Source organism: Scardinius erythrophthalmus (genome assembly GCF_964197995.2).
Source record: "Scardinius erythrophthalmus genome assembly, chromosome: 19".
NCBI classification, from domain to species: domain Eukaryota; kingdom Metazoa; phylum Chordata; class Actinopteri; order Cypriniformes; family Leuciscidae; genus Scardinius; species Scardinius erythrophthalmus.
The window spans coordinates 23487132-23501094 of record NC_138239.1 but is presented as its reverse complement, the minus strand read 5'-3'; the positions used below and the strand labels follow the sequence as shown (position 1 = coordinate 23501094).

The 13963-nt window shown below is 35.2% G+C and overlaps 1 protein-coding gene across 21 annotated transcripts in view; it reads right to left on the bottom strand.

Moving 5' to 3' along the window:
• The window catches only part of LOC308679578 (uncharacterized protein), a 38934-nt gene that overhangs the window by 24596 nt on the left and 375 nt on the right, over window positions 1-13963 (bottom strand). For 20 of the 21 annotated variants that reach the window (XM_081347084.1, XM_081347089.1, XM_081347100.1 and 17 more), the window contains exons 2-23: window positions 12474-12674; window positions 12279-12383; window positions 11398-11493; window positions 11185-11289; window positions 10895-11011; window positions 10605-10709; window positions 10280-10390; window positions 9784-9903; window positions 9576-9695; window positions 9457-9486; window positions 9141-9167; window positions 6336-8024; window positions 4793-4858; window positions 4507-4674; window positions 4218-4301; window positions 2952-2984; window positions 2832-2864; window positions 2596-2643; window positions 2467-2514; window positions 463-510; window positions 337-384; window positions 116-163 (exon numbers count right to left, since the gene is read on the bottom strand). In XM_081347084.1, the coding sequence (XP_081203210.1) occupies window positions 116-163; window positions 337-384; window positions 463-510; window positions 2467-2514; window positions 2596-2643; window positions 2832-2864; window positions 2952-2984; window positions 4218-4301; window positions 4507-4674; window positions 4793-4858; window positions 6336-8024; window positions 9141-9167; window positions 9457-9486; window positions 9576-9695; window positions 9784-9903; window positions 10280-10390; window positions 10605-10709; window positions 10895-11011; window positions 11185-11289; window positions 11398-11493; window positions 12279-12383; window positions 12474-12674 (3450 nt within the window). The remainder of the gene's footprint in view (window positions 1-115; window positions 164-336; window positions 385-462; window positions 511-2466; window positions 2515-2595; window positions 2644-2831; window positions 2865-2951; window positions 2985-4217; window positions 4302-4506; window positions 4675-4792; window positions 4859-6335; window positions 8025-9140; window positions 9168-9456; window positions 9487-9575; window positions 9696-9783; window positions 9904-10279; window positions 10391-10604; window positions 10710-10894; window positions 11012-11184; window positions 11290-11397; window positions 11494-12278; window positions 12384-12473; window positions 12675-13963) is intronic. The other variant, XM_081347097.1, reaches the window with a different exon arrangement.

Below are 13963 nucleotides of genomic sequence, written 5' to 3'. Positions count from 1 at the left end.
ATGAATCATAAATGTATACCAGACACCTCATTCTGGGTTAATGATTCCATGAAGTCACTAATAAGAGTTTATCACTATAATATAAAATACGTGAATACTTCAGACTGGAAAATACCTTTCTTTCCAGGATGTGGTTTAGGTTTCTCCTTCACAACTTCAGCCTCTTCAAAAGACAAAAACAAGAGTGGCAAATAATTACGTTATTAAGCTTACAGCAAAAAAAAAAACAGTCAGTTTTCTAAAAACTGCACCATCGTTATTTTTTAACAAAAAAAAAGTATACAAAATTGCAATAGCTGTTTTCATACGAGAGACATTAGATGTGCATTGTGATACCTTTCTTTGAAGGAGCTGTTTTGGCCTTTTCCTTTTTGACTTTAGTCTCTGCAAATGAGTGAAGAACAATTAAGAGAATTTAAATTATAGCAAATATGAAAAATAGAATATGGATGTGAATCATACCTTTCTTTACAGGGGCTGCTTTATCCTTTTCTTTAGAAACAACAACCTCTGAAATGGAGACAAAAGATTTTTTTTAAATGCAATCACAGTCATGTGAAAAAGTATACCCTTTTAAATTCTATGGTTTTATGTATCATGCAGGACATAATAAAATAATCATCTGGTCTTTAGCAGGTCTTAAAATTAGGCAAATAAAACCTCAAATGAACAACACAACATGACTTATTACACCGTGTCATGGTTTATTTAACAAAAATAAAGCCAAAATGGAGAAGCCATGTGTGACAAACTAAGTACACCCTATGAATTAATTGCTTTTAGAACCACCTTTAGCATCGATCACTTGAAGTAATCATTTTCTATATGACAGAATCAGTCTCACATCGTTGTGGAGGAATTTTGGCCCACTCTTCTTTACAACGTTGCTTCAGTTCATCGAGGTTTGCAGGCATTTGTTTATGCACAGCTCCCGCCAAAGGTCCCGCCACAACATTTCAGTTGGGTTGAGGTCTGGACTTTGAATGGGCCAGTGCAACACCTTGAATCTTTTCTTTTTCAGTTCCATTCTGTTGTAGATTTGCTGTTGTTCTTGGGATCATTGTCCTGTTGCATGACCCAAGCTGTAGCTCTAGGACAGATGGCCTCACATTTGACTTCAGAATACTTTGGTATACAGAGAAGTTTATGGTCGACCCAATGACTGTAAGGTATCCAGGTCCTGTGGCTGCAAAACAAGCCCAAAATCATCACCCCTCCATCAGCGTGATGGACAGTTGCTATGAGGTGCTTGTGCTGATATACTGTGTTTAGTTTTCGCCTAACTTGGCGCTGTGCATTATGGCCAGACATCTCCACTTTGGTCTCGTCTGTCCAAAGGACATTGTTCCAGAAGTCTTGAGATTTGTTCAGATGCAACTTTGCAAACCTAAGCCGTGCTGCCATGTTCTTTTTAGAAAGGAGCAGCGTTCTCCTGGCAACCCTTCCAAACATGCCATACTTGTTCCGCATTTTATAATTGTACTGCCATGAACTTAAACATTTCACATGTTAACTGAGATCTGTAGAGTCTGAGATGTAGCTCTTGGGTTTTTTTGCAGTTTCTGTGAGCATTGCACGGTCAGACCTTGGGGTGAATTTGCTGGGACGTCCACTCCTGGGAAGGCTGGCAACTGTCTTGAATGTTTTCCACTTGTGAATAATCTTCTTTACTGTAGAATGATGGACTTCAAATTGTTTGGAAATGGCCGTATAACCCTTCTCAGATTGATGGCAGCAACATTTGCTTCTCTAAGATCATTGCTGATGTCTTTCCTCCTTGGCATTGTGTTAACACACACCTGAATGCTCCAGATCAGCCAACTGCCAAAACGTCTGCTTTTATAGAGTTGGTCACGCTTGCTGATGATCAATTAATCAAAGACATTTGATTAGCAGCGCCTGACTGCTACTTAGCCTCTTTATTCCTATGGAAGCCGTAAGGGTGTACTTAGTTTGTCACCCATGGCTTCTCCATTTTGGCCAAGTTTTTGTTAAATAAACCATGACACGGTGTAACATGTCATGTGTTGTTGTTCATCTAAGGTTGTATTTACCTCATTTTAAGACCTGCTAAAGACCAGATGATTTTTTATTATGTCCTAAAACATAAAACCATAGAATTCAAAAGGGTGTCCTTTCTTTTACACATGACTGTATATGGTGTTGTATTAGACAGTATTATAGATATATATAGACAGGAACTGAGATACATTTGATCAGGATTCTCTGATGAATAGAAAGTTCAAAAGAACAGAATTAATTTGAAATAGAATTTTGGGTAAAATTCTTTAGTTACTTTTGATCAATTTAATGCGTCCTTGCTGAATTAAAGTATTAATCTCTTAAAAAAAAAAAAAAAACGTACTGAACCCAAACTGTACAATGGTAGTGCGCTGTGCATAATGTACTTCAATTATGAATTTGCTTTATGTGCGTTTAGTAAAGCAAGAACACACAACACAATACCTTTCTTAGATGGTGCTGGTTTGGTCTCTTTTTTGGCCACTTTAGCTTCTGTAAATAAACATTTACATTGATTTCCTGTTAATTTAAATTTAACCAAAGAGAAAATCACTTACCACATAAGTTACATACCTTTCTTTACAGTGACTGCTTTGGTTTTGTCCTTGGCAATCTCAACATCTATGATACAATAGATATTAATGCAGTTGTGGATGCACTGGCAGTTATAGACATACACATAAAACACATCCCAGATCTGCAAAGATCTCTCAACCACTAGAACTGAGTTTTCAGGTCACCCCCTGGTTACTGTCTGTTAGTGGCTGGTATGGAAATACTATATATCTGATGCTTTGAATCTTTTTTACCTTTGGTTTTGGCCATCTTCTTAGTAACATCATCTGATAGACAACAACAGAATGAGGGTATGAGAGAAACAGTGGATTGATTGTGTTGTGTTGAAAATAATCACAGAATGCGTTGAATACCTTTCTTAGCTGGTTTAACCTTTTTCTCAGGTCCTGTGCAGATGAAATTACACATTATATAGAATTTTGTAATATTACATTTTGTAAACATTTTTGGTGTTTTGTCTTTAGAATCAGACGGCTTTGTAAAGGGCAATTCACACTAAACCAACAGATGCTAACCAACGGCAACAGACACTTCATTGGTTTTTTTTCGGACCAGTGTGTTTACCCCTATCGCCGTCTGTTGCCGAAGGTCGGTCGATTGCCGACTGAACATGTTGAATCAGTGTTTGCTGGGTCTTGGAACTTCTGAGAAGTGACAAACTGTAATTTGCTGATTGTCCGTGTTAGTCAGCATTTGTCTGTGCAGTGTGAATTGGCCTTAAATGTGACATTAAATGATCATGACACTCCATATAGAGAGCCTAAGTCCCGCCCCTCCGCTTCCGGCTCATGGGACCTTATTTCGGAAAAAATATGAATGGAAGTCAATGGCGAGAGATAACTTATCTTTTTATTCCGTCTGAACTGTGCCCTGAACTACACATATGATGTTTGTCAATTTAAAAGGTAATTATGAAAGTCAAGAAAGTCGCAGTTTGTCATAAAACAGAAGAGTAACGTTTAGTTTTATGTGAAAATCGCTCAATGAACTACATCTCTCGTCTCGCACTATGTACGTCACAAGATCCGTTGCTCGTATGTGTGTATTCTGTCTCAAAACACTCAGGCATGACAGCGTTACGTTACGATTATAACGTAAGACTATAGAAAAAATGACAGACATTAGCTTCAGTAAAGTTAGCTTCATTCATTGAGAGAAAAGGTATGACGTCGCATGTGCGCCTTCTGGGTTTGTAGTCTTTCTAATTACGTATTTTCACAGTCTTATACCTCAACAGTTTTACATCAAGCTGCGACTTTCTTGACTTTAAAATGTATCTTTTAAATTGACAAACATCATATGTGTAAATCAGGGCACAATTCAAACGAGATCAAAATATTTGTTGTCTCTCGCCATTGACTACCATACAATATTTTTCCGAAATAAGGTCCCATGGTGGTCGACCGGAAGGGGAGGGACTTAGGCTCTCTATAAAAACTACTGAAGCAATATATCCTATAATTATAAAAAAAGGTCAAATATTGAAAATATCCAAACGGGCTATAGATGCAATGTATATTGTTGTTTTTTTCCAATGTTACATTAACCCTCAGACAGTGTAATGAAGAAAGAGAGCTTTATTTATCTATTCTACTGGTGTTAGCACATCATTTATGTACCCGATTTTTTCTTTTTTAGGGGGGGTTCCTCATCCACTTTAGTCACCTTGACCTTTTTGTCAATTTTTTTCTTGATGTCCTTTTCTAGAACACATAATATACATAGTACAAATACATCATCTTTTGAACAGGTGCAGGGTTTTACATCTAATCTATAAAAAGCAACTCTATTGGAGTACATCTTGATCGAAGCAGAATCTAGACTTCGTGTACAATCTAGATGTGGATGTTGAGCTTTTTACATATGAGAAGTGAAATAGATAAGTTAAATATGTTTTATCAGTCTTACCTGTTGGTTCTTGAGTCTTGTCCACTTTGGATTTTTGTTTTCTTTTAACCTTTTCTATCTCCTTTTTGTCATGTTCTTTTTCTTTTTGCCTGACTTTTTCAACTGTTTTGTTTATTTGTTGTAGTGTTAGCTCTTCCTCTTCACCTTCACCCTTCTTTTCCCTCAAATCTGGAATAGAAAAGAAAAGATCATGTGTCACATTTTTCTCATAAATTGCCGTTTTCATTCTGCACAAGCACTATATGTTACGGTGTGCAAGCACTGAAGAAAACAACAAACCATTCACCTTGAATGATTTTGTATATCTCCTCTCTAGCTTTTTTCTCTTTGGCTTCTTTCACTTGTTCAAGAACTGAAATCACGAGTAAATGTTAAATGAGAGTTACATGTTTTTAACATCCATATGATTTATGAACAATGAGAATTAGTGCATGAATTAGTGCACTGTAAGTGTGTCAACATTAATAGTACTTGTAAGCAGCAAAGTGGTTGTCAGCCATGTTATTGCGTTAGATGGCTAAATGAAATGAATAATGTATAATGGATGAGTTAAATAATTAATTATCTTCATGGAACCATTTAGGTAAGCAAAATAAACAGCTTTGTAATAATTATATGCAGTTTTTTTTTAGTTATAGATGCATTTGTGTGCTTTAATCCACTTTAATACAAAAAGATATTCTACACAATACTTAATAAACAAGACTGTATTTTTTCTAATGATTTGATCTATTTATCTATCAACCATGTACAACAATGGAGCCTGTTAGTGAATCCTCCAGCAGCTTTGCTCCTCTTTTAAGTATCTTTCCAGAAACAAAGGTGAACTAAAAGCAACAGTGAATGAAACTTCATCTTCATCCATCAATTTGTTGTTCTTCTCAGCCAAAATTGTAAGATACTAGATATAACACAGTGTTTTTCAGAATATATGCAATATCAAACAGTCAAGAGAGCGCTATTGCACTGAATATCACTGCAAAATACAGACATATAGCTTGCAACTGTTGTGTTCAAGAAAAAAATGTTAATAGAGTACAGTAATTGATATTTTTAGATGCATTATGGAAACCTATGTAATTTGTATGGTCAACAAAAACAGTTTAGTTACAATGATGTGAACCATAGAATTCAAACATTACTTTAAACACTGCTTGGCCAGTCAAATTATTGGACCAGAACTATTGTAAATTTGCTGCTTTTGATGACTTTTCAATTATCTTAAAAGGATATTTACACAAAACTGAAAATTCTGTCATCATTTACTCATCTTCAATTTGTTCCAAACCTGTATGAGTTTCTTTCTTCTGCTGAACACAAAGGAAGGTAATTTGAAGAATATGAGGAACCAAACAGTAGATGGGCCCCATTGACTATAAGGAAAATACTATGCAAGTCAATTGCTACCGCCAACTGTTTGGTTACTGACATTCTTCAAAATATCTTCCTTTGTGTTCAGCAGAATAAATAAATTCATACAGGTTTGGAAAAACTTGAGGGTCAGTTTATGATGACAAAATTTTAATTTCTAGGAGACCTAGCCTTTCCCTTTAAATATCACGTTATTTATACAACTGTTAATACATTATTTTAGGGTGCAGTTATAAGAGGAATAGGAAAGCATATATATAAATAAGTTAGGATATCAGCTAACAATGATTTTTAAACAAACAAAATAATAGTAATGAACATCCTGTTTATTTTAGTGATTAATTTTCCATTGGTAAGTGATTTAAAATTAGTTTTTAAGGTCATCTACTGAGATATTGGTTTCCACCTATCAACTATCACTTTTTCCTATTTGTTAATTATACAAAATTGTTCGATACCTTTGTCAGACTCTTCATGAAGATCCTTGTGTGCTTCTTGGTCGTCTGATGCAATGGAATGGCTTTCAGATTTTTTTCTCCTGCTCAGGCCTCTTTTTGTGACATCTCTCTTCCTGTCGTTGTTATTGTTATTTTCATCATCTCTGTAAGTGACATTGTGTTGGACAGTAAGAAGGACAAGCTCCTCTTCGTCATCATGGTCATCTTCACCAGCAGTGATAGTTTGATCAGACTCTTCAATCTCCTCCTTTAAAACCTCAACCTCATCTTCATCTACCTCATTCTCCATGTCCTTTGTACTCTTTTCAGCATCCTCCTCCTTGGCTTTCACTTCTAAACCAACCTTATCATTGACTTTGTCATGATCATCAGGTTCTGCCATTTCCTCCTTTTCCTTCAAACTTATGGTATCTGGAGTAGCTTCAGCCAATTCAGGTGGCTGATCTTCTTGTGCCTCTTTTTCATCTGTTTCAGGTTCTTCTTCCTCATCTATGACGTCAGAAGTGTCTTTAACCATTTCAGATTCTTCATCCTCCTGGGGATGAACACTGGGGACATCATAAACTTCCTTTACATCTGTATTATCTGATTCAATTTTGTTTGTAACATCAGAACGATCTTCTGCTGTTTTGATTGCTGGTTCTTTAGTTGTTTCTCTCTCCTTTGTAACTGCATTATCTGAGGAATCATCAATGTCTTCTGTCACATTTGTAGCATCAGAGGTTATTTCAGTTGATTCATCCTCTGCAAAATCAGAGATATCTTCAATCTTTTCAGTTGATGTTTCCTCCTCTGTAACAACATCTGAAATATCATCACTGTCCTTCACATCTAAAGCATCAGAGGTAATTTTGGTTGATTCATCCGCTGCAAAATCAGAGATATCTTCAATCTTTTCAGTTGCTGTTTCCTCATCTATGACATCTGGCATATCAGGAGGTTCCACCTCTGTAACATCTCCAATATCTTCAACTGTTTCAGTAACTTCTTCCTCTGTAACAACATCTGAGGTATCGTCAAGGTCTTTCACATCTGTAACATCTGAAATATCGTCACTGTCCTTCACATCTAAAGCATCAGAGGTAATTTTGGTTGATTCATCCGCTGCAAAATCAGAGATATCTTCAATCTTTTCAGTTGCTGTTTCCTCATCTATGACATCTGGCATATCAGGAGGTTCCACCTCTGTAACATCTCCAATATCTTCAACCATTTCAGTAACTTCTTCCTCCACTGTAACAACATCTGAAATATCGTCACTGTCCTTCACATATAAAGCATCAGAGGTGATTTCGGTTGATTCATCCGCTGCAAAATCAGAGATATCTTCAATCTTTTCAGTTGATGTTTCCTCATCTATGACATCTGGCATATCAGGAGGTTCCACCTCTGTAACATCTCCAATATCTTCAACAGTTCCAGTAGTTTTTCCCTCCTCCGTGACATAGGTGGACATTTCAGCGTCTTCAACTGTGATATCAGGGTGGTCCTCAGCCGTTTCTTCCTCTTCGCTAACGTCCAAGGTAGCTTGAGCTTTTTTAGTTTTATCTTCAGCAGCTTCCACCTCACCATGTTCCTCCTCAACCTCTTTCATTTCCTGTTTAGTGCTGTCTGTCTCCTTCACCGTGGATCTCATAGCAATGTAGGCAGCATAGGTAGGGTCCTGTTTTTTGCCTAGTATTTCTGCAACTGTTTCATGAAGTCATTTTTCAATTCAGGTTTATGACAGAATTGAGTTCAATTTGCAGATAAAAACACATTTAGCAATTTACGTACGAGACATTACAGGTTGTTCTGATTGGACATTTGGTTACACTCATTACATCACATTGATGACTGTGACAGTAAGCACATGTTGCACCCTGACAAAAAACTTCAGTTGAACCATTTATAGCCCTTTCTTCAAAACTCAATACTTATATTTTGTGACTCTTTTTAACATTTAGATTTATGCATTAGACGCTTTTATTGAACGTGACTTGCATTGCATTAAGGTATACATTTTTTTCAGTTCAGGAGTTCAGCGCAGCGACTCCAAATGAAAATTCTTTCTTTCAACAACCTCAGCTTAAAATCTCAGGGCATTAATATTGTGAGTGTCACAATATTCCTGCAACATGTGCCATACCTGTGGTGGTAAGAACTCCTACATGCTTTATGTTTGTGAATATCAACTGACGAATGTATCACAGAAGGTTAGACGTCGCACTACACCGCAAGAAGGGGGCAGGAAATCAAACAGCAAGAAATGCATTTGACATAAATCTTTTTATTTTTGTATTTGGTAAATATGTCATGCACCTCCTTTTAAAACATTCACGAGAAAGTATATGCAAGCACTTTTACATAATATAAAGTACATAATATGAAGTACTGTGTGAGAGAGAGTGCAGGACATTAACATTCACACTATAGTACAGACAGAAAATATAAAATGACAATCATCCCTGTATGCAGTCATGCAGGACCTTTTCATGCGCCATATTACATAACCTATAACACTGTTTTCTAAACGCTCCAATAAATGGACGGAAACATGGTAAGACATAACAAAACTCTGCATAAAGATGAATGTATATGGGATGACGACGAGTCAGGAAACTATATAATTTTAGTCAATTTAAGATCTTGCATAATGTTACATAAAAAACACCTTTTCACATGCTCTCGTTCCTTTCCAAATTAAAAGTCCTGTTTATTAAGTTTTTCAATGCTGTTTTAGTATTGATCAGGTTTGAGTACTAAAGTTAGTTTTGATGTTAATCTATAGCTTTTATGTAAATTAAATAATGTGCAGTTACTAACCTTTTTCCATAGGTGGCAGAAATTCTCCTGGAGAAGATTTAGGAATATTGTTTGTTAAAAAAAATAAAAAAAGATTTAAAAAAATAAATAAATACATACATGTATATATTTATATATATACATATACATATACATATATATATACTTTTTTTTTTTTTTAAACAGTAAGTCTTGTTGACATCTGGGAACTCACCCATTGTCAAAGCAAAGAAACCTTGTAATGCAACATGCAACTTTATGTTTCAACAGAACAGATGGCAATAGAGAGGCCGAAGTTTCATAGTGTAGCAACAAGTGAATAAATACTGACACAAACCTTTTCGTCTTATTACTTGTGGCGTTTCATCTGAAATAGAGAACAATAGGGATATTTAAAGAGAAATTTATTTTTTAGATACAAGCATATAATTGTGATATACTTAATAATATGGATACCTTTGTCTTCCATGAGCATGTTTGAGAGGTAGGCCAGCAACATATCCCTCCTGTCAGTAAACTCCTCAACAGTGTCTGTGACAACTTTCATGGGATCAAAGCTAATGTCAGAAACACCAGCTGGGGAAAAGACATAATATGACACAAATTAAAATTGTGTTGGCAAAAAACACAGATCAAATTTTTTGAGCTGATAAATGAACAATACCTTCGTCCCCTGCAAAGAGACTGGAGAGGTAATTAGAGACAGTGTTCTTTACGTCTGTGGCCTCCTCGACAACAATTTCAACCAGTTCCGTGGGATCAGTGCTCATTTTGGGAAACCAAGCTGAAATATTGAAAACGTGCATTTATTTGATCTTTATACATTATATATATATATACATACACTACCATTTAAAAGTTCAGGGTCAGAAAGAGTTTTTAAAGAAGTCTCTTATGCTCACCAAGACTGCATTTACTTAAATAAAATACAGTAAAAACTTTATTTCTGTGAATTTTCAGCATCATTACTCCAGTCTTCAGTGTCACACGATCCTTCAGAAATCATTCTAATATGCTGATTTGGTGCTCAAGAAACATTACTTATCACAGTTGAAAACATTTGTGCAGCTTATGCATATAAAAAAATATCTTACTGACCCCAAATTTTCAAACAGTAGAGTATATTATATCACTAGATGTTTAAAATAATGTGAGAATACCTTCAAGATTTCCGAATATGGTTGAAAAAATGGTCCTGGTCCAACTTAAAACTTGCAGAAGTGCTTCACTCGCCATGTCTGTTGGATAAATGATCACTACATCCAGGACGTCTTTAAAGCATGGAAAGCATTAAACAGAAATCAGTGATTGGCATGAGCAGCTGAAATCATGATTCATTGAAACGCTTCAATATGACTAATTATTTCTTTATGAATGGAATCAGTGGCAATTTCAAATGTTGATTGAAACATGTACTGAGTTAGAGCACATCATGAGGTTTTGATTGCATGTCAGCCCTCAGAACAACAACAACAATGTAGGTACCTTCAAAAAAGTGGAATATGTAGCCCACTGGGGATCTGATCCATTCTGTAACCTCATCCAATACAGTGCCACCAAGTTTCACTGTTTCAGTGATGCCTGTATCCCCTGATTTAAAAAAAATCAATTGTTTTATTGAACAATCCCACCAATTGCTGAGGATCAGTGCTTATTTTGGGAATTCACACTGGAATATTGACAAGATGCACCTTAGCCTATAGATGATTTAGATATTATGAGTGTATAGGCTATATAGAATAATGAGAAGAATCAATGTTGGTGCTTTGCGGTACCTCCAGTGCCCCCGAACATGGTTGAAAGATACTGTGTAATGGTCTTGATCCCACTTAAAATTTGCACAACAGCTCGACTGACCATATCCACTGGAGCAAGCAATATATTCAGGATGTCTAAGAATGGAAAGCATTAAACAGTCAATGAATGGTGCATCTGGCATGCTCAAATATAACTAATAATTTATTTTTACCATGTTCTTGAGTTATTGTACACAAGTCTCTGATTGCATGTCAGCTTCAAAAACAACAACGACCACATATTTCAGCACGATCAGTAACGCAAGTACCTTCAAAAAAGTGGAATAAGTAGCCCACTGGCGATCTGATCCATTCTGTAACCTCATCCAATACAGTGCCACTATATTTCACTGTTTCAGTGATTACTGTATCTCCTGTAAGGAAAACAACATATTAAATAACATAAGCCTATGCTAAATAAATATTGTTTTAAACTGCTTAGGAATATTTTTTAAAGGCCATAAATGAATATATTTACATACCCTCAGCACTAAATATTCCTGTCAGATAAGAAACAGATGAACCAGCAGCTAAACTAATAGCTTTCTTCGGATTGAATATTATTTCTGTGATGGACTCTGTATTCCAAATAAAAGAGGAGATAATGGCATAAAAAAATACATTTTTAAAAAAAATCAACAAATATCTATATATATATATATATCTAAAATATTTATCAAAGGATTGGCTTAGTCAAAAAATGACAATTCTGTCATTATTTACTCACCTCATGTCTTCAAAACCAGATTTTATTCTTCCACAAAACAAGTTTACTCGTTTGCATGCAATTACAATGAAATTGGCTTTCAAACAAGCATCATAAAAGTATCAAAAAAGTAGTGAATATGACTCCCGCGCTATATCTCAAGCCAAATTAAATGTTTGTGTGAGGAAGAGATCAAAATCAAAGTCATTATTCTCTGGCTTCCGCCTCATTTCGCTCTCGTGATTCATTGGCGCGTTCACGTGACAAGGCCCAAGGCCGCTTCATGAATGAATCATTCTTTTGAGTTGAATATTTTTTAGCGAATCGGTTGAAACGGTCTGAATCGTTCGCGAATCAGATTGATCTAATGCTCGTGTTTAAGATTAAACTATGTGTGAATAATGACGGTCTGTTTTCCACACAAAGCAACTGTATACCTTTAGAAGACTTTAAATATAGCACGCTAGTCATTTAGACTTGTATGATGAACTTTAATTGTTTTGCACTCTTTTTTGAAGACTGAAAGCTTTAGCCATTGTAATTGCACTGAAAGGAATAGGCTAAACTATTCCATCAATAACACATTACCGAATTAAAAAATCTGAAAATTATAGCTAAGCTACTAAAAGAAACTAGTTGTGCGCTATGAAATCATACCATGAGCATCATTAAACACATCATTCATGTGGTTTATCTTGTTTTCAATGCCTTCAATGGCCTTGTTCACTGCTAACACTGGGTCAGAACCAAAATCCTGGATGCCTAGAGGAAAACAGTTTATAGTGAAGCCAACAAATCAAATACCAGCACAAGTAAATTAAATAGGAACTGTGAAAATGATTTAAAACTCACTTGCAATCTGATCGTCACTGACAAAGTCGAACATGACAACACCTGCTATTGACCAAGAGATCAGAAGTGTGAGGATGACAACCCATTGTGCCGGGCGATTCATGATTCGTAAAACTCCATGGCTCCGGGCCGTAAGAGAGGCTGGATGCACTGCCCTAGCCGGAGCATCTACAGCAGTGGGAGGGATGGACTTCACTGGACCTGGAGTCACATGCATGAATTTTACACATATACCATGCATGGTCTATAGCAAACGTTGGAAATACTTGCTCCTGAATGTCACACAGGAGAAAATGTTAGGCTACCCATTGGTTGGTTGCTAAATGCCTATGGTATTAATCTATTCTATTGACTACATATGTCTACATATTATTTTCATTTCTATATAAATACAGAACCATAATGTCGAACTGATATTTGTTGCAGCTGTTCTCTTACGTTAAGTGCAGTCTAGACACTTCTCCATCTTGTGTTATTTTCTCCCTGCTGCTTGAGTTTAATGACATCATGAACTAAACAAAGAAACTATCTAACCAAAAGTCTTAATATTGTAATTGTCATTGCAAATATCAACCATGTTTGCTAGATTCACCAAAATATGACACACTAAGTTCAGAAGTTTGGGGTCAGTATGATTTTTGAAAGAAGTCTTCATGCTCACCATGGCTGTATTATTTTTTATAAAAAATACAATAAAATCATTAATATTGTGAAATATTATTAAATGACTGTTTTTTCAGCATCATGATCCAGACCTTAGTGTCATGATCCTTCAGAAATCATACTAATATGCTGATTTTCTACTCAAGAAACATTTTTTATTATTATCAATATTGCATACAGTTGTGCTGCTTAATATTTTTGAGGAATCATGTTTTGAATGTTTTTTTTTATTTTATTTTTAGGATTTCTTTGATAAATAGAAAGTTTGAAAGAACAGCATTTATTTGAAATATACTTATATATATATATATATGAAATATTTATTTGAAATATATATATATATGGTATTAAATATGTCCTTACTGTCACTTTTGATCAATTTAAAGCATCCTTGTTGAATAAATTGTATTAATTTCTTTTAATAAAAAATCTATAAATATAAAACCTTTGAACGGTGGTGAATGTGTGTTCGTTTAAGAATTGCCCTGAACGAAACCTATTTTTTAAATCACCAATAAAGTTCATAAATCTACACACTTCAAAGGATATGAATAAATCAGAGTTAATTATAGACTTCTCTGTATTAGTCTTGAAAGTGTTCTGAGCTACATAAATGCCATGAGTACAGCATATTTGTTTCAACAGATTAAAATCAAAACATTAAGATCACAACTGAGCTGTTAGTTCAGTTTTATATATCATCACAACAGCATTTATTGTGGTTCAGTGTTTTATTATTCCATGGTTTATTATTCTGATTTCTGAAATATTATGATATGTATTTTTGTGTATTTTTATTTAAGCTCTGTCTGTCATTCTAATGCAAG